At 44.2% G+C, this 26,244-nt stretch overlaps 1 protein-coding gene across 50 annotated transcripts in view; it reads right to left on the bottom strand.

The window, feature by feature from the left end:
* Positions 1 to 26,244, bottom strand: part of Clasp1 (CLIP associating protein 1) — a 220,405-nt gene that overhangs the window by 173,303 nt on the left and 20,858 nt on the right. For all 50 annotated transcript variants that reach the window (NM_001359328.1, NM_001359331.1, NM_001359335.1 and 47 more), the window contains exon 2: positions 16,242 to 16,720. In NM_001359328.1, the coding sequence (NP_001346257.1) occupies positions 16,242 to 16,436 (195 nt within the window). In that variant the 5' untranslated portion in view covers positions 16,437 to 16,720. The remainder of the gene's footprint in view (positions 1 to 16,241; positions 16,721 to 26,244) is intronic.

The following is a 26,244-nucleotide window of genomic DNA, read 5'->3' as shown; positions in this document are numbered from 1 at the left end:
CCTAGGCCACTGCATCACTGAGGAAAGGAGAAAGATGAATGCATTCACTCCTAAGCCACAGGATCCATAAGAAGAACATGCTTCTCTGCCACATGGCTCACTGTGTACTGAGCAATACAGGCTTTTCTGGAATTATTCTCCCACTGGACAGTAAAATCCAAACTAACAGATTTAGCTCACTCTTTCTGCACTGCTAATCAACTCTGAACATTTGGCCACGGCATATTTTACCATCTTCTATCTCAAAATTCTGAACAGAAACCAAAAAAAAAGAAAACTACAGCAATCACACACACACACACACACACACACACACACACACACACACACACACACGTAAACGCTAAGCTAAATGTTAAAATGTAGTAAAAGAAGTAATTAAAATAAATTCACACCAGTATTTGCTCATTTAGCTGGCAAAACTCATCAAAACAGTTCATATACTAAATGCAGACTTTCTATACATATTTAAGTTCAATGTTAACAGCATCCAGATGAACATCTACAGAGTATAAAGCTAAAAAGCTAGACTTACTCAGCAAAGCCTTGGTCCCAATCAAAAGCCATCATTTCTCGTTTTATGTGATTTTTTTTCCTTTTTAGCTTTCACATACTTCTTTCATGAATGCATAGACACAGAACATGCATAGAAAACACATATTTGATGTTTACAGACTCTGTTATTTTCAAGCAATTGTGCTGCAGTTACTGCCAAAAGCCGCACTCCAGTCTGAGGAAAACACCATTACGTCATCAGGAACAAGCAGACAATGAACCATCAATTCTTCCAACCACTTAGAAATGAAAGGTTGTGCCCTCAATCAGTTAAAAAGCCTTCTCTGTCTTATCCTGCGCTCTGACCTCTAACGTCAAAAATCGTGAAGCAAGAAGATTCTCTTTGTGTAGCCGGTGTCCCTTTATTAATGACTCTCAGATAGATGGATTCTGACTCACACCCTCTTCACCGGCAGCCCAGGAAGCCAGACTGCAGGCTGAAAGATGGCAGATGCTATGAAATCCAGTCCCTCCATTCATTTAACTCCCTCCCAACAGGCCTGCTGTTCTTACGCACAGATGCACGTTTCCCTCCTACACTCGGTCTAAGGGGCTGTCAGAACAGAGTGCAGGCCCATACAAAAGACCCTGTGCTTTAAAGGATGTTTGCCCTATTTCCTTGTGGTCATCAAGTCAAAGCTGGTCCCTGTGCTCATAAAGGGTTTTATTTGTTAACAAAGTGTTGGCTGCAAAGTGTAAGAACCTGGTTCAGATCCCCAGTACTCATTAATGTAAGCCCAGGGTTGAGCGGTTAGGACAGAAGAGGATCCACCCGGCTGAGTCAGCAAGCTCCAGGCTCAGTAAGAGATCCTGCCTCAAAAGACAAGGCGGGACTGCAGCGATGGCTCAGTGGTTAAGAGCATCAACTGCTCTTCCAGAGGTCCTGAGTTCAATTCCCAGCAACCACATGGTGGCTCACAACCATCTGTAATGGGATCTGATGCCCTCTTCTGGTGTGTCTGAAGACAGCTACAGTGTACTCATGTACATAAAATAATCTTTTTAAAAAAGCTGGGCATGGTGGTGCATGCCTTTAATCTCAGCACTCGGGAGGCAGAGGCAGGTGGATTTCTGCGTTCGAGGCCAGCATGGTCTATAGAGTGAGTGCCAGGACAGCCAGGGCTACACAGAGAAACCCTGTCTCGAAAAAAAAACAAACAAAAACAAAAAAAAAAAAAAAAGGAAAGATGCTTAAAAAAAAAGACAAGGTGGAATAGTTGAGGAAGACACCTGACTCAACCTCTGGCCTCTACAAAAATGCATGTGCACACACACACACACACACACACACACACACACGTCCATATGCAGGGGATGGAGTGGATTGTTGCTCTTCTATATATCTGATACATTTTTTATAAAAAAATTCTTCCCCCAAATGAATTCCTGCCCATTGCTGTTAACCCAACAGGAAGATCAAGATGTGTTTTAGTTTCCTTACTCCCTACACAAAGAGATTACAAACAGGGACATCCTATCAGTTGCAGGATGGACAACATACTCACTCAAATTCAAACACACTGCCCTAGAGGACACTGCTTTACCTGGAAGAATCTCAGAACTAACTGGCCTATGGGAGGAAGGCAACTGAGGTACTAATACAGACCAAACCCTGCCACACAGGGTAAAGCTCCCACCTGGGCAGTTCTTTTCTCCAGTCTCCTTTCCATCATAAGCAAACTAAACACTTCAGAATTCACTTCTTGGCTTTACTCAAAGCAAAATCATCTTCCTTTTTCCACAGGGCACCCACCTGTTTTACCCAAGCAATGGAAGATCACACAATTTACGGAGCACCACGGTGAGGGAAGGAGAGAGAGTAAGTATGCACTCTAGCATAACAGTTCCCTCCTGGTTTGAAACATCCCATCTAGCAGGTGGCGCCTTTAAGCAGGAAGGTAAACAACTCAAAAATATGTTCAGGAAGTACCTGAAACTGACCAGATTCGCTAGGCCTGTCCCTGCCTGAGTATATAATAAAAGCTGGGAGTCCTTCTCTGACAAAGTAAAGCTGAGCTGCAAAGAAGACTCTCAGAGGAGAAAAGCTAAAAAACTGACACCAGTAGCTGCCTGGAAGATGTTTTAGAGCAGAGTCACTTGGAAAGGTCACTCCCAACCTGTTGAGCTACCTGAAGGCTGAGCAGTGTGCTTCGTGAACTGTCCCATAGCTGGGGTGGGCCGCGGTGATGTAGCTGTCCTTGAGTCGTTTCTGCTCCTGTGAGTAACCCCTCACTCATACTGCTCTAAGTAACTCCAATAAAACTCACTTGTTCACCAAGTTAGACTCTGGTGGCATCTGTACTTTGCTCTCTCATTGGCTCTCTCTCTCTGGGGTGAGTAGATGTGTGTGTTGCGTCTGCCCAGGAAGAGTTTGTTGCACGGCACAGTCTAACTCCAGACTTTCAGGCTCCTAGCTTCTCTATTACAAATTGCCCAGTTCACAGGAATAGAGTCACTTTCACAGAAAACAGCAGAAAAAAAGAAAGAAAGAGTACCAACCAGGAACCGAGGAGTCGAAGTGCTAACAACACAGAGACTCTGTTCTAAGCATCTCAGCAGCACAGGAGCATTGGCCAGCAAGTACAGAATACAAAGCTAGACCAACAAGAGAGAGGTCAGGATTTCAGAGTCATCAGCAAGTTAAGAGTTAAAACACAGCTCCCCAGAGAATCAGTCCAATAGCTGTCCCCTATTGATGTCCCCATTTCCAGGTATGCATTCCCTGCCCTAAACAGGATACATCTACTTTGGGAAAGAGCAGAAGAAAAACAAACAAACAAAAACAAACAAACAAAAAACCAGCATTTTTCCCTTAAACAAAGGGATCAAGATCTCAGTCTAAGAAAATACACTTCTCGATCAAGCTACCTGAGGGAAGGAGGAAACTGCCACATTCAGCCCGGCGGCCCTCCACTTACAGACATCTCTTAACAGACAACAGCGCTGGGCAGAAAGAACACACCCAACACAAACAAAGCTGGCCTGTGTTCAGAACTAATAGTTTTGAGGGGGCTAAAGCTTTTAAATAAAAGCTCTAAAACACTTTTAAATTCCAAAAGGCCAAATATATGTTGCATACATGTCAAGTGCCTGAAATTAGAATGCAGAGGAGGTAGAAGACCATCCTGGACTATGTAGTAAGGCTCCACCCAAACCCTTCAACAATGCATGAACCACTGCACTGTCCTGACTCCACTAGGAGGCTGGTACATGCCATACCAGACATTTCCCTGCATGGACAGATAGACCAAGTTTCTTGAATTCAGCTAACCTCAAGGAAAGCAGGGAATTGGGTTCCTGAGAAAGGGTGTGGCCAGATCCAGGGGAGGGCTAGAAGTGAGTCCTAAGGCTCCCTTGCCTAGACCCGCTCCCATACTCCCCTTCCCACTCAGGCCTAACTTCACTTGGTTCAGTTTCTATTCCTCACTTATAAGATACCCAAGGAGAGCACTATACAGTTCTATTATAGTGTGTGTGTGTGTGTGTGTGTCTGTGTGTCTGTGTGTATTAATGTGAGTGCAGGCGCACTCATACCATAGTATGCATGTGGAGGTCAGAGGACAACTTTAGGTGGACAACTCTCTACAATGGGTTCTAGGATTCAAACTCAGGTTTTCAACCTGTTCACAACCCTTTATAAAGTTCAATATATAGATAGTTCATACTTCGTATTTTTAATATACATAAGGAATGGAACCAGATCTAAAAACAGTATAATAACCACCAAGGAGAAGTTCTTAAGTTGAAAGGAGTCAGGAAAAAAAAGATAATGTCTCACTTAATGATGCAGCTAAAAGTCGTAAATAATAAATGACACACAGAAAAGAAAATAAAGTATAACCACAGTGTATTGCGCCAGCCATGGAACTCTTGGCTCCACCTCAGGCCTGTCAACCCCCCTAGACAGCCAGTAAATATCCTTTCCATCCTTTCTCCGTGGCTGTAAATAATAAAACAGTTACTTCAGACATAAGACTAGCAGTGGCTTTGGGGCCTGGGAAGATGGCTCAGTGGGGAAAGATCTTGGCACAAGCATATGGACCTAAACTTGGATCTCCAGGACCTACAAGAGAGCTGGGCATCATAGAAGGCTTCTAGAATACTGGGGCAGGTAGGTCCCAGAAGTTTGCTGGACAGACAGTATAGTTGAAAAGGCAAGCTGCATGAGAGACTTCGTCTTAAAAAAGAACAACAATCTAAGAAACAAATAGTTCAGTGGGCAAAGGCCAGTGACCTGAACTCCATCCATAGAACCCACATCAAGATGGAAGGGAAAACTGACTTTACAGAGTTGTTCTCTGATCTTTAAATGCAAACTATGACATATACCCACTACCTGAAGCATTCACATATACTATAACTAAAATTAAAATAATATGCTCTGATGTAGATTAAATAACAAAAAATTAACATAAAAATGCCTTCATATCTACATTTCTAAATCATCAAAATTATTTCATGGGGGTTTATTTTCTTAAAAATATCTTCTATGAATCAAAAATCAGATTTATCATATATGCTATTCATATTAAATACTCAATAAATTGCATTCTGAAGCTTGAAATTCTGAATAATTCCTAAGTTCATTCTACTACTTTGTATACTCAGACTGTACCCACACAAGAACATGCATGCACAAACACATGGATGCACATGCACACACACACACACACACACACACACACAGTTGCTTCTTTCTGTCTCTTGCAACAGCCACTAACTGTGACCTTTTTTCTTCATGCTCCCATAAGAACTACAAAAACTGCTGAAAATCATCAAGTATTGCTGATTGCTTCAAAGGCAGGCTCAGAAAGGCAAGTGTCCCCTTTCTGTTGGGTTTAAGGCCTATTCCACAGTAAAGAATTAATTCATGTCTGGTGCTATAAACACAGTCAAAAGCCCGTGATGTCATGCCCCTAAGGTAAGACTACTACAGTTATCCATGTTGCCAAACTGCCCTCTAAGTATCTATGTTCATTCCCATAATGCTGTTCTCAACCTTGGCCAGAAAAGCTTCATTTCACACTGGGAAGCATTTAACACAGAGACTCATGGCTGGTCAAAGTGTTGAGAATTTAGGACTTAGCCCTAAATGGGGCATTTATGTCAGCTCGGAGAACATCTTAGAAAGGATGGAAGAGCCACATGGAGAAGAGTGCTGTGAACACTGAGTTCTAGACAGAGCTCAGCTGTTGTATGTGCTATGCTAACCTGCACAAGATCAGTCACATCCCAGCAACAGTGCTAACCAGACTCAACAGGTGGCTTTAAAATAAAGGTTGTGGGGTGGGGGAGTTGCTGTCAAGGTGTGATGAGACAGGTTGGTGGGTTAAGAGGGACATTGGGAGTAGATATGCTCAAGATAAGCAGAGTGTGTGTGTGTGTACCATATAAAACTGCCAAAGAATAAATGATACTTTAAAAATAAAGTAAAACCTGCCTGGCATGGCTAGTGTCACATAACCTCAGAGGTGTTTCTTCCACACTCCTCTTAGAGAGTTTCCTGGGGTGAAGACTGAATAATCACAGGCTTATCACAAAACACTTCCCTGAAGATCACAGCGCACTGCATTCAAAGCACTTAAGGGTGCCTGGCAGTCAATGAGTACTTAATAAATGTTAGTTATTGGTAAACACTAGCTTTCAGGCCTCATCAGCCTCACTGTCAGCTGCACTCACCCAGCTGTTTCTTTTTGTTTGCTTTTGGCATTCAAGTAATGAGCTCTCATCTGTATTCTTATTTACATTTTAACTTTTAGAAACAAGGCAAAGTCTAACCATTGTATTAAAAATAAAAAGAACAAGCAAAATCTTCCAAACACCGGGGTCCTCATCTGGTGGATGTATTTATTCTGGAAGCTTTTACACACACTCTTGACAGGATCCCCAGCCAGCTACTGCTCTGTCCAGGGACTTCATTACCAACGATGCACAACTCAGGACTTCATATCTTATTACAGAAGACCTGAATCTCCTATCCCCAGACATAGGCTAATAGGCAGGACTACAGTAAGGCATGCAATGGTGACCCCACACGAAGGTTGCTATCGTTTGACCCCATTTATGAGTCTTCATTGACTTCTTTACTGTACCTGCCCAGCACTGTGCCAGCTCCTTACATACACTGGCTGGATGCTCAAGGTAACTTTATGTAGAAGGCAGCATTAGATCCATTACATAGATGAGGATGTTACCTTCACAGCACAAAGGGTACCTGCACAAAGTGCAAGGCCAAAGGGGATCCAAATAGTTCACACTCATATCTTAATTATTTTCAGTACAGCTTGTTGTCTGTGCATATGCCTACACACACACACACACACACACACACACACACACGAGCGTGCATTTAGAAAAAAGTCATCAACTACAAATATCACAAAGACCGTTTTCACTTGACAATCCACACATTTTCTTGGAATAACATACCCTGCGTTATCTGCTTTTGCTTAGCTCACTATAGCCTTTCTACTCACAGAAGAGGCACCTATTTTAATTGATCCACAGAAACTAACTTCTAGCAACCCTTATGCCAACACTAAAGGAAGGCCTGCAAGAGCCTCCTTCCAGGTTTTCTAAAGGGCACATCACTTGGTGGAACCAAGCAGTCAGCCAGAAAAGAAGCAGAAGTCATTTAGTCTGAACCCATTTAGTCTGGCTCTCTTCTCAAGGACAAGGGAAGGAAACATGAGCCTCACGGAAGGAGCCAAGGCTGGGAGATAGGCAAGAGATAAGAGGCACCTCCCTAATTAATTGTCCATACATCCCCCTCCAGCACATAAATGCATGTGTCACTGAGCTCTGAGATGTAGCTTAGTCAAAACTAACCTTTCTACAGGCCACAGAGATAGTGCTGCCCAGAGGGGGACCAGACAAGGCTGCTTGTAACTTAGCTTCTCAGTCCTCAAGGCCATACCTCACTTTTCCATCGAGGTCATTAACTAAGGACGCCCTACTAACCTTTTTCATCTTTCCACTTAAAGCATCCATACTCATTCTCATGGGACAATTTACACTGGACTGTTCATGATTGCACTCACATTGCGCAATGTGCTCCTATCCTCCTGTATGCTCTAGCTGCTCCTCCAATCACTGTAACAGCCTGTAGGGCAAGGAAGCTACAGAGGCTAATTTAGAAGGAACTGGGAAGCTTCAAGTTCAAGTTCCCAGCAGTGCGGCAGTGAGACAGCCACGGACAGAAGTAGACTCACACAAACTACATTAAACAAACCTGCTCAGCCTAGATACCAGCCACATAGTGTGAAGGCAGAGACCACTCCCATTCTCTTCATACAGTGTGACTCCACATGCTTAACCCTGGATATTGCATAAAGACTTTGTTCAAATTCCAGAAACCTTACTTATTAGATCATCATTACCCCAAACAAGTCACCTGACTTGTCTGAGCATCAATTTTTTTCATCTGCAAAATGGAAATAACAGTATGTATGCACCTCATACAGTTTCTGGCACACGGTGAATGTGTCCTAGCCACAGGCTGCCATTATCATTTCACAATATTGCACATAGGTCCACAATCGCTTATCTAGAACTTGAAGACAGGTGTGTTTTGGGACACAAAATTTGGGGAGTGATAGGGAGGTAAACCACAATGTATTATATAACCCCTTGTACATTCTCTGAGGGAGCAACAACAGTCCTCCTTCTGCAGGGAAACATGTCCTAGGCAACTGGTAAATAAATAAAGCTTCATGACAGTTCTGACAAAGGTATGGGAAAAACTAGGTTTTTAGGGCTGCGGAGCTATGAGGACTGATGAGAAAGGCCTGTAATTCACACACAACTGTGCTGCTCTAGGATGCTAGGAGAAAGTCTGTAAGGCTGTACTCACAGAAGCTCTGCCCTCCTCCAGGGTGCTGGATGGCCACAGAGCTCACCAACGGCACACACACTGTTGAGGATAAGAAGCTATGCAGCCACACTGCAGGCAGAGTAAAAATGGCAAGATTGGTGGAAGAAACTACACAGCTAAGTCCCTCTCAGTTGCCTCAGGCTGCAACAACCCTCCAGCCTCCTGGAGGGGATCATTCTCTTTTATTCTTTTTTTTTTTTTTTTTTGGTTTTTCGAGACGGGGTTTCTTGGTGCAGCCCTGACTGTCCTGGAACTCACTCTGTATACCAGGCTGGCCTCGAACTCAGAAATTCGCATGCCTCTGCCTCCCAAGTGCTGGGATTAAAGGAGTGCACCATCATTCTTAGTTTGGAACACAACAGTGAGTGGGAACATGATGGCTTTGAATATGTGCATGAACATACCTAGCATCCTTCCCTTCCTTCACTTGTTCACCACCGAAACCAGAAAGGAAAGGCTGGGAATCCGAGCACTCAGGAGGAGGCAAAGACAGGAGAATCTCTGAGTCCAGGTCAGCCTGGTCTACAGAGAGAGTTCCAGGCCAGCAAGGGCTATACAGTGTGTACTGGCTAGTTATGTGTCAACTTGACACAGCTGGAGTTATCACAGAGAAAGGAGCTTCAGTTGAGGAAATGCCTCCATTGAGATCCAACTGTAAGGCATTTTCTCAATTAGTGATCAAGGGGGAAAGGCCCCTTGTGGGTGGGACCATCTCTGGGCTGGTAGTCTTGGTTCTATGAGAGAGCAGGCTGAGCAAGCTAGGGGAAGCAAGCCAGTAAAGAACATCCCTCCGTGGCCTCTGCATCAGCTCCTGCTTCCTGACCTGCTTGAGTTCCAGTCCTGACTTCGTTCAGCGCTGAACAGCAATGTGGAAAATGTAAGCTGAATAAACCCTTTCCTCCCCAACTTGCTTCTTGGTCATGTTTGTGCAGGAATAGAAACCCTGACTAAGACACAGTGAAACCCAGTCTGGGAAGGGAAGGGAAAGGGAAAGGGAAAAAGGAAAAAAGGGAAAAAGGAAAAAAGGAAAAAAGGAAAAAGGGAAAAAAGGGAAAGAAGGGAAAAAAAGGGAAAAGGGGGGGGGAAGGGAAATAAAGGGAAAAAAGGGAAAAAGGAAAAAAGGGAAAAAGGGAAAAAAGGAAAAGGGGAAAAAAGGGGGAAAAGGGGAAAAGAAGGGGAAAAGAAGGGGGAAAGAAGGGGGAAAGAAGGGGAAAAGGGGAAAAGAAGGGGAAAGGGGGGAAAAGGGGGAAAGAGGAAAAAGGGAAAAAGGGGGAAAAAGGGAAAAAAGGGAAAAAAATGGAAAAAAGGGGGAAAAAGGGAAAAAAGGGGGAAAAGGGAAAAAGGGGGAAAAGGGGGGGAAAGGGAAAAGGGAAAAAAGGGAAAAAAGGGGAAAAGGGGAAAAGGAAAGGGGAAGGGGAAGGGAAAGGGGAAGAGAAGAGCAGAGCTCACTGAAAGCAGCCATGTTCAAAGTTTGGGAGTTTCATTTTATTTCTAAAGTGAGAATAATCTAAAGAGAAACCTCCAGTAAGAAGAGCTTCCAATCTCCCATGGTCACTAGAAAAAGTCAGACACTTCATAAGTTATTCCAGGCTAAGAAGCACCCTTTCTGGATTATGAGTATTTAAATTACATAGAATGTGCGTGTTCTTGTGTGTGTGTGTGTGTGTGTGTGTGTGTGAGAGAGAGGAAAGAGCAAGCACAGGAACAGGTCACACATTGTGAAGGTCAGAAGACAACCTTAGACAGTCGGGGTTAGCTCCTTCCACCTTGTGAGACCTAGAAATGGAACTCAGGTCATTGGGCCTGTGCACAAATGCCTCTCCCCACTGAGCCATCTTGACAGCCCTGTACTGGTATTTAAATAACCAACTACTGAACCCTTAAGATGACTTGGTATCCTGGGCAGGTGGGATGGCTCAGTGGTTAATAGTATTTAACTAACTGGGTTCAGTTCTCAGCATCTACATAGTGGCTCACTAACATCTGTAACTCCAGTTCCAGGGGATATGATGAGAACACCAAGCACACACATGGTACTCGTACATGCATGGAAGCAAGACACTTACACATAAAACAAATTATTTTTTAAAAATGACTTGGTATCAACACTAGTCATCTACTATTGCTTTCCACCTTATTGAGACAGGGCTCTCACTAACCCTGGAGTTCATGGATTCAGGGAGGCTGGCTGGTCTCCACTTCCCCCAGCCCCTGCATTGGGGTGACAGATATATGCCACTGCATCCGGTCTTTTGTGGGTGCTGGGGAATCTGAACTCAAGTCCTCATGCTTCCAAGAGAGACGCTTTACTGACTGAGATCTCCAGCCCCTCGAGAGGACTTCTACCAGTCAAGAAAGCCCAAGGTCAGTTCACTGTACATGACAATGTCAGCCTAACAGAACTCAAGTGTTCCTCAAATAAAGGATTAAACATAAAGTGCCCTGATCTAAACTAATGCCACTATTCCCAAATTACATGTAAATTAGAATCCCCACTTTTCTTCCTGATGAATCATTAATGGTTCCCATGCTGAAGAAAAGGTGTTCACCTGAGTCATATCAAAGGTATTCAGTGTTACTGAGAACAAGGCCAAAGTTTCTGTGAATTAAGTTTTGCTGGGACATGGCAAAGCCTATTCATTCATGTGTTAGCTTAAGCTGTTTTTGTGACTCAAATTACCTGAATATACTGACCTGTCTGGCCTTTAGGATCTTATGGAAGACTGGAGCAGGAATGGAAAGGACCCCGACTGAAGACTCATTTCCATAACCACCAGCAGGAATTGCCTCATGTATAAAATTAAGATGCTTTTCTGTTGATTTGATAAAGCACTGAATAAAAGGGGCTTGAGAGATGGCTTTGTGGTTAGGAGTATTTCCTGCTCTTCCAGAAAACCCAAGTTCAGTTCCCAGCACCCACACTGAGTGGCTCACAACTGCCTGTAACTCCAGCTCTAGGCAATCCTTAAATACCTGCAGCCACATGCACGGATAATCAAAATAAGTCTTAAACAAAAGAACACTGGCCAAAAGAAATTTGGAAAGGAAAGGGTTTTTGGACTTATTTATACTTCTAGATCACAGCTCATTGATGAGGAAAGCCACCGCATATAAGCCAAGAGGCAGGAACAGAAGTGGCAACCATGGAGGAAGGTAGTTTACTGGCTGGCTTCCCCTGGCGTGCTCAGCCTGCTGTCTTAAATAACCAGAAACTGCCTGCCCAGTGGTAGCACCACTCACAGTAGACTGGGCCCTCCGACATCAATCATTACTCAAAAAATGTCCCACAGACCAGTCTGATAGAAAAAAGCCAAGTCCTCAGTTGAGTTTCCCTCTTGCCAAGTGTGTTAGCTACTTTTCTGTTGCTTTGATAAAACATCGTGGCCAAGGCAACTTAAGAGAAGAGGATTATTTTTCTGGGCAAAGGGTTCCCGAGGGAAGGCATGGGAGCAGGCACAGTACTCTGATACCTTCCATCTTCAAATACAAACATGAAACAGAGCGCAAACTAGAAGTATGCAGGGAATTTTTCTCTCAAAGCCCTCAGTCCCATCCCTCCTCCAGCAAGAGTATACCTCCTAAACCTCCCCAAGGAGTGCCAGCAACTAGGGACCAAGTCTTCAAATGCCCCAAACCATGAGAGACCATTCAAACTACCATAGCAGGTTAATCTCGTCTGTGTCAAGTTGATAACAACAAGGTCCTTAAAGAAAACCAGGCAGGCAGGTGCTTGCAGCCAAGCCTGAAAATCTGAGTTCAACTCCTAAGACCTAGATGGTGGAATAGGAGAACAAATGCTACAAAGATGTTCTCTGACCCACACACGCGTGTGAGCGAGCATATGTCTGTCTGTCTGTCTGTCTGTCTCTGTTTCACACAATTTGTCTAAGAGTTAGGAAAACAAAGTAAATTTATTCAAGACCCAATCAAACCAGTATCATGGGTCACACCTGTAAATGCCAGCACTTTGAAGGCACACACACAATGCCAGGCAAATGGACCAAAGAGTTCTAGGCCAGCATGAGCTTCATAGTGGGGCGATGTCTCCACGGCATTCATTTACCTTTCCTGTTAAGAAAATAAGGACTGGGAAAATCACTTGGTCAGTAAAGGCTAGCCACAGGGGTACTTAAATCTGAGTTGAGTTCAATCCCAGTATCCACAGAATGCCACCGCTGAGGAGGTGCTGACTAGAAGATCCCTGGAGCTCACTGACTAGCCGCAGCCAGCCTTGACAACCTAAGACTGGCCTCTGGCCTGCACACACGACCCTCCCACACACAAAAGAAAAAGGGGAAAGAAAGGAGTAACACATAAGTATTATCGCTTCAGAAGGCCAAAATTCCATCATCTTTTTCTTACCATCCCTTCAGCCCTTACTCAAAAAGAATCTACAAGTACATCTTCAAAGTCCTGATTGGTAGGCCCTTCTTCTATTCCTACTATTCTAAAATTAAAGTCTAATAAAATGTACCTCAGGTTCTCAGAAATCCTAAGATTAAGAAAATTAAAGGAGGACCCAAAGGAATTAGCACCCAGATTTCACCACCACAACTGCTGAGCAGTGTACAGTTCAAGTCTGCCCTGTATCCAGTATTTGCTGAGCCCCTACCAGGCCCAGGCCCAGGCTCCAGCTGGGAGCAAGGCTGTCTCTGCACTCACAGAACAGACAAAGCCAGCACGTCAATACCTCCAAGGGAGTGGGCTCTATCCAGCAGGAGCCACAGGAGCCACAGCAGGAACCGCAGAACAGCCCCGGGCTACACAGCCATCTGTATTAAAGCAGCAGACATTAGAGCACTGAAGGGCACAGCTCATTTATCTCATCTCATCTGCGCCGCACCACACAGCACAACAAAAGCTTAGAGGACTCGGTTCCAAGGAAGCTGGTCCTGAACCCAATCTTTTTCACTGTCCTTGTCTACAGCCTGCTCTGCTTACAATTACTGCCCACACACCTGCTGTCATCCCAGCACTTGGAAACTGGAGACAGGAGGAAGATCAGCAAAGTTCAGGCCAGTCTGGGCTACACAGAAGACCCTGTATCAAAAAGAAGAGATAAGAAAAAAAAGGGCAGGCGAGGAAAGTGGAGGGAAGGAGAGAGAACATGGAAGAGCAAAGATAAAAGAACTGCTCCTGAGTGCTAAGTCCTAAACCTTCTGTCCTGTGACTTTACAAATCCATTCTGAAAATACTGAATTCTCCAGATTCTGCAGGCAGTAGTGCTGCTTATGTGTGCCTTGCTCAGAATCCCATGTAGTTCATGCAGCCACATGCTGTACCTGAGTAGGGAAGCAATCACAAGTTCTAACCAGCACCCCCACTAGACAGGAGCCACCACTAAGGAGCTTAGTATGCAGCAGGCAAGAAATAACTGAGACCCACTCTCTCATTCAGGGCTCATAAAAACTTTATTATCTGACTGGGGAGACGGCTTAGGGGATAAAGCGCTTGCCACACATGCACAAGGACCTGAGCTCAGCTTCCCAGAACCACATAAAAGCTAGACATGGAGGTGCATTTATAATCTATGGGAAGATGAGAGGTGGAATCAGAAGGCTCTCACCCAGAAGTGTATACGTCAGCTAACCTGCTATATGCAACAGTAGTGAGCAAGAAGTGACCCTGTCTTAAACCAAGGGAAAGGAAGGTAAGGACTAACACCTGATGCTGTTCTCCAACCTGCACACACACCATGGCATATGCACACTCACATACACACAAACATGCACACACACACACACACACACACACACACACCATGGCATATGCACACTCCCATACACACAAACATGCACACACACACTCAGATACACACACACACACACACACACACACACACACACACACACCAACCTTTTAAGAGGCTGAAACAGAGGCCTAGAGGTTAAGAGCATTAACTGATTTTGCAAAGAACCCACGTTTGGTTCCCAGCATCCACATGTAGCTCAAAATCATCTGTAACTCCAGTTCAAAGAGATCTGATGCCCTCATCTCTCCTCCACGGGCACCATATATGTGTAGTACCCAAACAAACATGCAGGCAAACATTCATACACAAAATAAAAATAATCTTTAATTATTAGTAAATAATTTGGTTATCCTGGCATGATAAATGGGGAACCTGAGACATTACATTGCTCAGTGAAACAGGCTCCACAAGTTGCTAATTAACAGCAGTATTATTCCAGTCCCAACCTTAAACCGGCCCCTTCCTAGGACAGTCAGCCTCAACTCAAGTACCTCTCAACTCAAGTGAATACAACTGGCCTCAGGGGAGGGAGGAAGCACCTTTGCAGAGAACAGCAGTTAAGTCAACATGGACAGGCATCCGAGGACATTGCCAGGTGGCACTGCCTGGTGGCACTGCAGGAAGGGAAGGAGGAAGTAAGGCCAACTGGCCAGGGGGCATGCACAAGGTCGGCTTCAAGCTTCTGAAAGCATTCTTCTTCCTCAGAGATATTACCTTAGCTAATACCAGGCTTGCTAAATTTCCTTACAGTACCCTTCAGTTTCTACCAAATGCTTCTTGATATACACACAGGAGTACTGGAGCCATGATACAGACAGACAAGGTAGCCTATGAGCCCTCAAAAGCACAAGTGGACTCTGTCTGACCTGAGAGTACCAGGCAGCCTGGCCATGGGATGCACTTGTTAACTTCTGCCCAATAAGTAAGACAGACAGGATCTCAGCTCAGCTTCAACGACAGGAAGGAGTTGGGCGTGGTGGCACACACTTTTGATCCCAGCACTTGGGAGGCAGTGGCAAGCGGATTTCTGATTTCGAGGCCAGCCTGGTCTTCAAAGTGAGTTCCAGGACAGCCAGGGCTACACAGAGAAACCCTGTCTCAAAAAACCAAAAAAAAAAAAAAAAAAAAAAAAAAAAGAAGGAAAACTATAAACCCAAGGGTGAATGAACTACTATGTGCTAGTAACATCTTCAAGAAACATAGGAGCTCAGCGCTCTTGGTTCAGACTGGGGCTTAAAAGCATGTGGGAAGCAAAGCAAGAGGAATTCTGTAAGCACCAGTTCCGATATCCAGATCAGCCTGAGTCAGTAAAGATCTGCAAGAGACCAGGCGTCTGGGGCCCCTTAACAAAGTCTACAGAACAGAAAGCTTCCTTCCCCTGTTAATTGAACCCTGATGTCAAGGGATGAGAGGAAAGATGCAGGAGGGACTAAGGCAAGGACACCTCTCCAGGGCTTCAAGCACCCTGTAGTTTGCATTCATGAAGCTCAACCCTGAATGGTAAAATGCTCACAACATAAATAATCTGTGGATAGCCACCTCCTCCACACACCCTCCCACTCCCACTCCCCACCTATGTTATAAGAGCTCTAATCTTCACATCTGAAAACTATCTCTTCTACACCACTACCCATGGGTCAAAGGCACTCCTTGACAACCCAAATTGTTTCTGGCCAGGTCCCAGTAGACTTCAAAACAGTAATTTGAAAGTAAAATGCTATACACTCTGATCCCTGAGAGATCAGTGAAGACACCTCTTATTCATGAACGGCTGCTCACCACCATGTCAAAGTCTCCTCCCCACAAAACATGATATAAACTTCATCTTCAAGGCTGCAAATGTTTGTAAACACCCACATACCTTCCCTCATGTTTTCCCATAACTTTCAAGACAATCGCCCCCACATGTCTTTCCTCATGTCCTTCCCATAACCTACATAAGTGTCATATTGAAAGTCAAGGAAGCAGGCTAATACTTTGCAATGGATTGTTTTCCAGACGAATTTTGATCTGCCAAGACAGTCTTACACCTTCAAGAGCATCCCCTAAAGTAAGGCTTACCTTGTAATTGCTAGAGTTCACCCAAGAGGTAGCGAGTCCATCCACAAGCTTATCCAACAGGGTCTGGTCGTGCTCAAGGTCAGCAGACTTCTGTCTGTCTGAGAAATAGTCTATGAGTTCCTGGCCAACCTGCAGCCGCTTTCCCACATCCTTCTGCAGCACCTGGGCCAGACAGGACTCCATTCTCGGTTCCATGGTAGGATTCAAATCCAGAGCTGGCCAAGGCTAGAGGGCGGTCAGGATGACTCCCTCCCGGTAGCCGTACCGGGAGGTGGCCTCTTTGTTTGCTGAAGGCTCCTAAGAGTGTGTGTCTCAAAGATGCAATCCCGGGAATGGCAGCAATGCACCATGTGTGTCTGAAGAGCAGCTGGTAGGATATTAAAAGTCCAATTTAAATAACTAGTAGGCAATAAAGGAGAGAGTGGCGGAGTGATGATCTACAACTGGGTCTGAAATACTTCATAATTCAGCAGTCCATTCTGCAAAGGAAGACAGGAGAGCAAATGAGTCAGAGAGCAGAACACTCAAATGTTATCAAACAGTCAATCAGAGACAAAGAGCGCTTGCCGCAGAAACACTCTTGGTCACACATGGGGTGTGAAGCGTGAACACTTGGCAAATGGATCAAAAACACATAATTATTAGTTTTATTAACAGAATGGCGAAGCCCAAACAATTGAGCCAGTGAGCTACATGTTTGGTAAACTGGTAGTTTTCACAGTTCCCTGACTTGTAATCGTACCAGTCAGGAAAGCAACCTTCTGTTTCGGCTGCCTTCAGTTTTGCTCCCCCTCTGAAAGTCCCCACAGGTAACCAGGCTTACCATCTGCCTCTCAATAAACTCAGTTCTGGGATGGGACAGGCTCCTCTGAATGTCCCTAACCCAAGCTTGGTCACATTAAGCAAAGTCAAAGGCTGCACCTAGGCTGTTTTTCCTGCTCTGCAGGAAGAGTGTCATGATGGGTGGGACAGAAGAGACCTCCTTCCCAAGCAAAGGACACAAAGAGAGACAACCGGAGAAAAGGAGATAGGCTGTTGACACCACGTTCTCTGTTGACATCAACTCCACTTGGGATTACTACTGTTTTTGATATCAAATAAACTCTCAAAAATCACATCTGGGGACTGTAATTGCATGGGAAAAAAGTACTAAAACTGAGTTGGCAATTTTTGTAGTCCTGAGACTTGAACACAGGAACACGTGTTCTACCACTGAGCTGACTCACTTTCACTAGACAGATTTAAGAGCTAACTAGTTAACCATAGCAGGCAAAGTAACACATTTCTTAATCAACTTCTCTTTCCTACCACTAATTCCTTTCATTCTAATCCAGGAAAACATACAGAAAACCCAGCATCTCAGAGCTGAAAGATAGCTGGGGTGAGGGTTGGGGGAGTGCTTGTTACGCAAGCATGAAGAGTTCAGATCCAGCACCCACGTAACAAGCTGGACATAGGTCTTGCAAGCACCTGTAACCCCCAGCACAGAGGAAGGCAGACACCTGAAGATGAATGAAGCCTCCAAGCTTCCAGCCTAGGCAAAACATGTACGCTTCAAGTTCAGAGAGAGGCTCCATAGCAAAGGAATAAAGAAGAGATTGAGGAACACACCTAGTGACCTGTGGCCTCTGCATGCATACAAAGGCACACAAGTGTGTATATAACACACACACACAGAGTGTAATTTAAGATGAGGCCCAGAGGGCTGGAGAAATGGCTCAGTGGTTAAGTGCACTGACTGCTCTTCCAGAGGTCCCAAGTTCAATTCTCAACAACCACATGGTGGCTCACAACCATCTGTAATGGGATCCGATGCCCTCTTCTGGTGTTCTGGTGTCTGAAGACAGTGACAGTATACTTATATAAATGAAATAAATAAATCTTTTTAAAAAAAAAAAAACGAGGGTCAGGAAGATGGCTCCATGGATAAAGATACCACACAAGCCTGGTGACCTGAATTCAATCCCTAGAACCCATGTGAAGACTAAACAAGAAAATTGATTCCACAAAGCTGTCCTCTGACCTCTACAGATGTGTCATAGCATGTACAACCACCCTTGTAATATATTTTTAAAATATAAAAATTAAAAGTAAAATAAACACATTGTACATGGTCCCAAAGTCTGTGTTTCTTCCCACTATGCCACTGCCTCACTGAGTGTTCCAAGAGCAAATCACACGTATTCATTGTTCCACATCAGTTAGAGCACACGGACCATGGACTCAAAGCACTGGTCAGGGCATAAGCACTCGGAAAGCTCTCAGGAAGCAATGTTCCCTGGCAATGGCAGTAAGGACCGTTAAGTTGCCGACCTATCTGCATTCTGATACACCAAAAGGTAGGGCCAACATGCCTTCCCTGCCAAGATTAGACTGACATGCCCAGAAACTGTACCAAGATAAGCTGTCCTGTTCTTTAAAACCAAAGGCGAAGGATGGCTGGGGACCTGCAAGAGCCTGAGACACCAGAGCACATGTAAAAAGATGGTACAAGAGCACTGGCCTCCCAGCCCGCTTACGAGAGGGTGCTCTGAAGCTTGCAGGTCAGCTAGCTTAGCCTCAGTCCAGCTAGCTTCACCTGAGTGGAGAAGCTCCTGACTGGAGAGACCCTGTCTTGAAAGAAGGCACCTGAGCTTGTCCTCTGACCTACATGTGTGCTGTGCCTGCACACACACACACCCACAGGCACACATATCCACAAACAAGCGTGTGTGTGTGTGTGTGTGTGTGTGTGTCTGTGTGTGTGTGCGCCTGTGGGTGTGTGTGTATGTATGTAAGAGGGGTCATGGAAAGGGTTGGAAAGAGAAAAAGAAAGGGGGAGAGTTATATAATTATAACTTAATTAAAATAAATTAACACCACCTGGAAATGTCTCAGAAACTATGTAGAAAATGGGTGATGCTGTTAAGTAGCCAACCCTGGAAGGCAGGTTTGGTGGAATTCACTCGCACTGAGTTCAAAGCAGCACGGGCCTGCCAATCAGCATCTCTTCCCACAGTTCCTGCAGCAATCGCAGCACAGCATGCATTGCAGCAGGAGCCTCAGGTTTTGTTCTACGTGCCCCACTCTTCTCTCTTTCTTGCCAGGCTGTGTGCCTGCCTGGGATGCCGAAAGGCCACCAACACGCAGCTCAGTGAAGACAGAACCATTCCAAGATAGGGGTTCCAGCCCGTGTTCCTCGGGGCAAGAAATAGCGCTATCTGGGATGAACTCTGTGGTTCTCAATCTCCTGTGTACCCAGATGCTGCAGGGGACCTCGAGGAGTTAGGAACATCTTGGGGGGGGGGGTGTCCATAGGAAGGGCGTGGCTGAGTCCGGGACAGGGAATCCAGTTTGGTCCGAGGGAGTGCTGAAAGTAATGGAGGGGCTGGAAGGGACCCCCCATCACCCCCGCCCCATGGCACTCCTTGATGAAGAAGACAGTCCTTGCTTATCCAAACTGCTTTACTCGTGGGGGATGGGAATGCATAGGTCTCACTCGGGGTGAACAGGAATTACATACCTTCTGGAAGGAATATCCAGGAAGTGAAATTCACTGGCTAACAACACTCAGGGCCTATCTAGATAACTCCTTAGCGTAGAGAACTCCAGGTTTTTATGCTACGTGACTGGCTGCCCTGGTCCTATAATGGTGTCATAGTTACATATTCCAGGACAGGTAGAGCCTGGCAAGGAGCTGGTTCTAATGCTTGCTGTTCTCAATTATGAGAGTTATCCCAGTTTTTGAACTGTTTCAACCTGACCAGTTCTGTCTGGTGGCATGGTCCACAGGCCGCACACCTTCTCTTTCTTCTCCCACCCAAGGCCCACACACTGCAGCCCAGCATTCAGACATGAACACCACACAGGTCCGTGGGAAGACAGGTGTTGAACTACACTGACTGCTAAAGCAAGGCCTGATGAGCCAAGGGGTCTTAGTGCCCAGAACAAGGAAGAGTCAGGCAAACAGGAAGACGCCAAAACATTCCTAGGGACGCAGCAACACCTCAGCTGAGGGCACTGCCACTCATCCGTCAGACTAAGCTCCAAGCAGAGCAGCCCAGCCCAGCCTCCCTTTGCCACTCACCTGCACTGCTAACTGAGCTTCTTCTAGTTTCCCCCATGGCTTCCACACCCATGGAGATGACTTCAACTCTTCCTTTTTGTCTCCTCAGACCTTAGCCTTCAACCTACAGCCACCTGCTCCAGGGTACACACTCTCCCTTCTACTAGCTCACTACCAGCAGTGTAATGTCCCCTACGTCTTCAGAAGGCCCTCCCTGCCTTCCTTCAGGCAGTGGCACGTGTTTAAGCAGCTGTCTAGGGGGCTGGACAGACAGCTCAGCAGTTTAGAGTGCCCAATGCTCTTGTAGGGGACCCAAGTTCAGTTCCTATCACCACACAAATTAAAACTTTTAAAGAATCACTTCTCTTTCTACTTCTCAGAACTCTCTCAATGGTCAAGAGGCATGTGTACAGACAACAGCCATATGGGAGGTGAGCCGTTTTGTAACACTGTTCTCTCTGCTTTGATGTGCTACAGACTGCCCATTACTTTAAAAAGGGTTTAAACTTATGAAAAAGTACTGTAACACGTACGTTTAAAAAAGAAAAAGGAAAATTTCTCCGGAGGGGAGGGGCGGGAGAGATGGATCAGTGGTTACGAGCACTTGTTGCCCTTATGGAGGACCAAGGCTCAGTTCCCAGCACCCACACAGCAGCGCACAACCTTCTGTAACCCCAGTTCCAGGGGATCTGACTCCCTCTGTTGTGCAGGCAAACCTACCATATACAGTTTTATAAAAATGTTTTAGAAAGTTAAGAGAGAGAGAGAGATACTAATAAATATGTAAGCTGCCAAGGAAATAAAATTATATTTAATTATGCTATATGATATACCTATTGTTTAAAAGAGGATAGAACATAAAATATTGAAGTATAAGCTAATTAATAAGATCATGAATGCTTTCTTTTCTACTGAATAGTTCTCTTTCTTCTTACTGTATTTCTCTTAACATTTCACTAGTGTGCGCACACACTACAGCATGCATGTGGAGGTCAGGACAACTTGCAGTAGCTCTCTCTTTCTAGTATGTGAGTCTGAAGTCACAGATCAGCACTCTTGGCAATAAGCACCTTTATCCACTAAGGCATCTTACTGGCACCATTTCCCATATTTTTTAAATAGAAAAAAAAAAAATCAGATGACCCCTGTTTATTTCATGTCAACCTTAATTTTCCAAAAACAACAACCAACTGAAACTGATTTTTTTTCTTCTTTTAAAATAAATGTAAATGTATACAAAGGGATTAGCGTCAACCCCAGCATACCAATTTGTTACAAAATGAAGGCACTTAACCCTGGATAGGAGAAGGTAATAACAACTTAAGTTACAGCTTCACAAAGCAGAGCCTCCATGGAGATGAGATCCTGGCAGAGAACCAGCTTGTTAGGGAGTCACGGATCCCCACAGCCAGGGAGCAGTGCACACACACACTGGTTCCTCTAGAGAACAGGAATCGCCCACTAGGCCTACCGACACTTGACTTCTGTTGCCTCTAACACAGAGCCACAAGTAACAGCTTTGCTCTCACAGCATGAAACTCAGACCACCAACCCTCAGCGACTTTCCATAAGGCTTTCTGGTAACAGGATAGCCACAAGTCACTAACTCTTCCTAAACCCAGCAGTTGTAGTGTACTCACAAACTGTGTACCCTCCACCGGTCTCATTCAAGAACACTCCTAATGCTTCCAAATGCTAGCTAGTACTTATCCTTGAGCAGTCCACCCCATCACCTCTCACCACGCCTTACTCTACTGTATTGAATTCGTTCATTCATTTATTCATTTGTTCATTCATTCATTGGAGTTAGGGTCTCATTTATTCCAGCCTAGACTCAAGCTAGCTATACAGCCATGGGTGACCTTGAACTTCTAGTCTTCCTACTTCTGCCTCAAAAGTGCTGGGATTGTAGACATGCAATAAACATACTTTATGCAGTGCTAGGGACTCAAACCAGGACTTTGTGCATGCTAAGTAAATGTTCTACCAACTGAGTTATGTCCCCAGCAAACACCTTGTTTTAGGTTATTTAAAAAAAAAAAAAAAAAAAAAAAAAAAAAAACCTTTTCTTCTTTGATAGTTCTAAGGCATGACTGCATAGCCCAGGCTGGACTCACACTCACAATCTTCCTGCCATAACTATGATTACAGGTACACCCCACTCTGTTTAGCTATTTTGAACATTGCATATAAATGGAAACATACAATGTGTGGCGTCCATGCATGGCATTTTACACAGCACACTGCTTCCAAGGTTTATTCACATGGTAGCACACATCAGTGCGTTCTTCACGCACAGTCTGGCTAAAGGTACTCTGTCATACAGATAGCCATACAGTGTTTCTGTATTTGGGCAGTTTCTACTTTGGGACCATTATGAATAATCCCACTATGAACATTCCTGAACACCTCACCAACACTGGCTATCGCCCCTTTAACTTAACACCATTCTTGTGGGTGTGCAGTGCTATCTTTCTGTAACTTTAACTTGTATTTTCCTGAGACTAAGGAGGTTGGGTTTACTTTTCTTATCATGGGCATGACTTGTTAAAAAGATAACAAGTGTGTCTGGAGCAATAGCTTACCAGTCAAAAGTACTTGCTGCTATTCCAGAAGACCCAAATTTGATGCCCAGCACCCATGTTGGACAGCTCAAAACCACCCGTAACTCTAGCCCTAGAAGTAGCATGTTCTTTTGGCCTCTACCACCACTGCATGATCATGCACCGATACACACACACACACACACACACAACATACAAGGCTAGGAGTCTTTGGTGGTGGTGGTTTGTATTAAGGATTAAGGCAAGGTCTTCAGGCAATGCCAGGTCATTTAGGCACCATTTCTGGAGAAACATTTAATCAAATCTTTTTGCTCATTTTCAATTGGGCTTTGTTTTTTAAAGTGTACTGCCCAGACTGGGATGGATTCTGTAGAGCTGGCCTGGAACTCACAGAAATCTGCCTGCCTTTTCCTCCCAAGTGTTGATATTAACGGCACATATATCACCACACTGGCCCTTAGATCACATATCATTTTACTGATGAACTTTCAAAAATATTCTGGATAAAACTCCTGTAACACATATAAGAATTACAAATATATTTTTCTCAATCTGTGGGGTCTCTTTTCAATTTCTTGACGGTGTCATTTGACAAAGTTTTAAAATTGTATGAAGATCAATCTACCCACAGCTTTAGTGTTAGTTAAGAAACCACAGCTTGATTACAATATAGTAAAAAGGAAAAACAAACTGCTGCCCTATTCAAGGGCATCAAGATTTATACAAAAGTTTTCTTCACAGAATTTTAGTTTTATATATTGCCTTTAGGCCTATAATCAATTTAAAGTTAATATATGTGTATGTGTGCATATAATATATATGGTACAGATCCAAATACATTGTTTGCATAAGGACCCCCTACTTGTCTCACCATTACTTATTGAGAAGTCGATCCCTTGCCTCTACTAAACTGTCCTTCTTACTGCCTTGTTTAAAAAGAAAAATCAATGGGCCACAAGTATTTCCATTTATTTCTGGACTCTCCTTCTGTCCCACTGATTTATATATCTACCCTTCAGTCTATTGGAACTGGTTTCAATTACTATAGCTTTGTAGCAAGCTAAGAAAGTGTTCTAACTCTATTCTTTACCAAGGCTCTTTTGAGTCTCCCACGTTTCAACATTAACTTTACAATCAACACGTCAGCTCGTGAACACAGGTGTATGAGATCTCAGCCGAGTGTGTACTGGATCTGGACACCAATGTGGAGTGTGCCCTCAAAACAAGATCAAGATCAAGCTTTCCAGGGTCTTTCATTTTCTAAGTAGTATTTTATAATTCCAAAGGTCAGGTAAACACGTCTCGTGCTTATCCCTAGTTTTCTCTTCTCTTTAGTGTTATTCTTTTTTTTTTTAAAGATTTATTTATTTATTATATGTAAGTACACTGTAGCTGTCCTCAGACACTCCAGAAGAGGGAGTCAGATCTTGTTACGGATGGTTGTGAGCCACCATGTGGTTGCTGGGATTTGAACTCCTGACCTTCGGAAGAGCAGTCGGGTGCTTTTAAGAATAGCCCCTAGTGTTATTCTTAAAAGACTTGCTTTCTTAGCTCCATTCACATTCTCTTTGCAGGCACAGAGGAGCTGATCCTGTTTACTGACCTTGACCCTGAAGTCTGACTTTGTTGTCTTCATTAGTTCTAATACCTTAGAATGGATTACTCAGAATATTCAACACACAATAATGTCATCTGCAAAAGCAGAGTTTTAAATTTTCCTTTCCAATATGTGTATCTTGTCCTCCTTTTTCTCTCCTAGTTGCCTGTACAACACCAAGCAGACATGGCAAAAAAAAAAAAAAAAGCCTCATTTTACTCCAGATTGTAGGACAGCATTCAGTCTTTCATCACTAATGGGGTTTCACAGATGGCCTTCATCATATCATGGAAATAGCTCTTTATTCCTAATACTTGATTAATTTTTAATCATGAGAATTCACTAAATTTTGTCACAAATGTCTTCTTGCAACTATAATATGACATAGTTTGTTCACATATTAAACCAAGCTTGCATTTGTGAGACATTCCACTTTTTCATAGCATACAATCTCTCTAACACATGTCTGGGGAACGTACAACATCAGAGTGCAGAGAGTAAGTGTCAGTGGGCTACCCAACCACAGAGAGGATGATGTCTCAGAAGACGAAGAAGAAGGGATGTACAAGCAGAGGTTGGAGAGGACAGGAGCAGCAGTGTCTTCTGAACATGGCAGGACCACTGACTCAGCAACTCACAGCAGCTGCAGTTCTTGCACAAGATATGCATGCACGAGACCAAGCCAGTCAACATTCTAGCATGGGCGGTGAGAGGTCCACATGCCTCGCTCCCTAACTGGGGAACCTCAGACAGCTGACTGCTTCTCGGGAAGGGAGACAGTTTTAAGGGTGTGACCAATGGTAGGTTGGCCACCCTCTGATGATGGATGGCTCCATTCCTAGGAGTATGTGGTCAGCACAAACTGGACTTGATCAGTCACTTGTTTTAACTTGAAGTTAGGGAGAATAGAGGTTAAGATGATCAAAACACTATATGAAATTCTCAAGGAATTAATAAAATGTTATATTAAAAAGTGCTACATCTCTGGGTTTAGTGTCCTAGTATTTTCCTTGAGGAGTTGCTTCTAAATCTATCTTTTATTTTCCTTGTGATCTCTCTGTGGTTTTGGAACCTGATAAATAATAGCCTCGGAGGATGAATGGAGCCTGTTCCTCCTTAGTGAGAGTTTGTATGCAAATTGTATAGTGAAAAATCTGGAATGTTGGTTTCTTTAAAAACACAGAAATATTATAAGAAAGTGTTTTCATTTTAATTCCAGGTGTAGGGATATGGGGCTGCTTCGGACTGTCCACTGTAGCTGACCATGATTTGTCTTGCGTTCTAGCAGAGGCATGCAATAGTTTCTGCAATTGTGTGATGTTTGGAATTCTGAGAACTCTTCAGAGGGCATATAAATGGTAGGGCCCCAAGGGGTGAGGTTGGTTTGGTTTGTCAATAATTGTGGTGATTTGAATATGTGTGGCCCAGGGCTGGCACTATTAGGAGGTGTAGCCTTGTTGGAGTAGGTGTGTAGGTATGGTCTTGTTGGAAGTGTGTCACTGTGGAGGTGGGCTTTGAGACCCTCCTCCTAGCCATGTGGGAGACAAGATGTCAGCTCCTGCTGCACACTCCCAAGTTTCCAACCATGATAATGAACTGAGCCTCAGAACCTGTAAGCCAGCCCCAATGAAATGTTGTCTTAAGAGCTGCCTTGGTCATAGTGTCTCTTCACAGAAATGGAAGCCCTCCAATGTATAGAAGATTCTTATTTATTTATTTATTTATTTATTTATTTAAATTGGCTTTTCAAGACAGGTTCTCTCTGCATGGTACTGGCTGTCCTGGAGCTTGCTCTTT

Source organism: Mus musculus, chromosome 1 (genome assembly GCF_000001635.26).
Source record: "Mus musculus strain C57BL/6J chromosome 1, GRCm38.p6 C57BL/6J".
Classification (NCBI taxonomy): domain Eukaryota; kingdom Metazoa; phylum Chordata; class Mammalia; order Rodentia; family Muridae; genus Mus; species Mus musculus.
The sequence above is the reverse complement of the archived record's forward strand: the minus strand, read 5'-3'. Positions and strand labels throughout refer to the sequence as shown.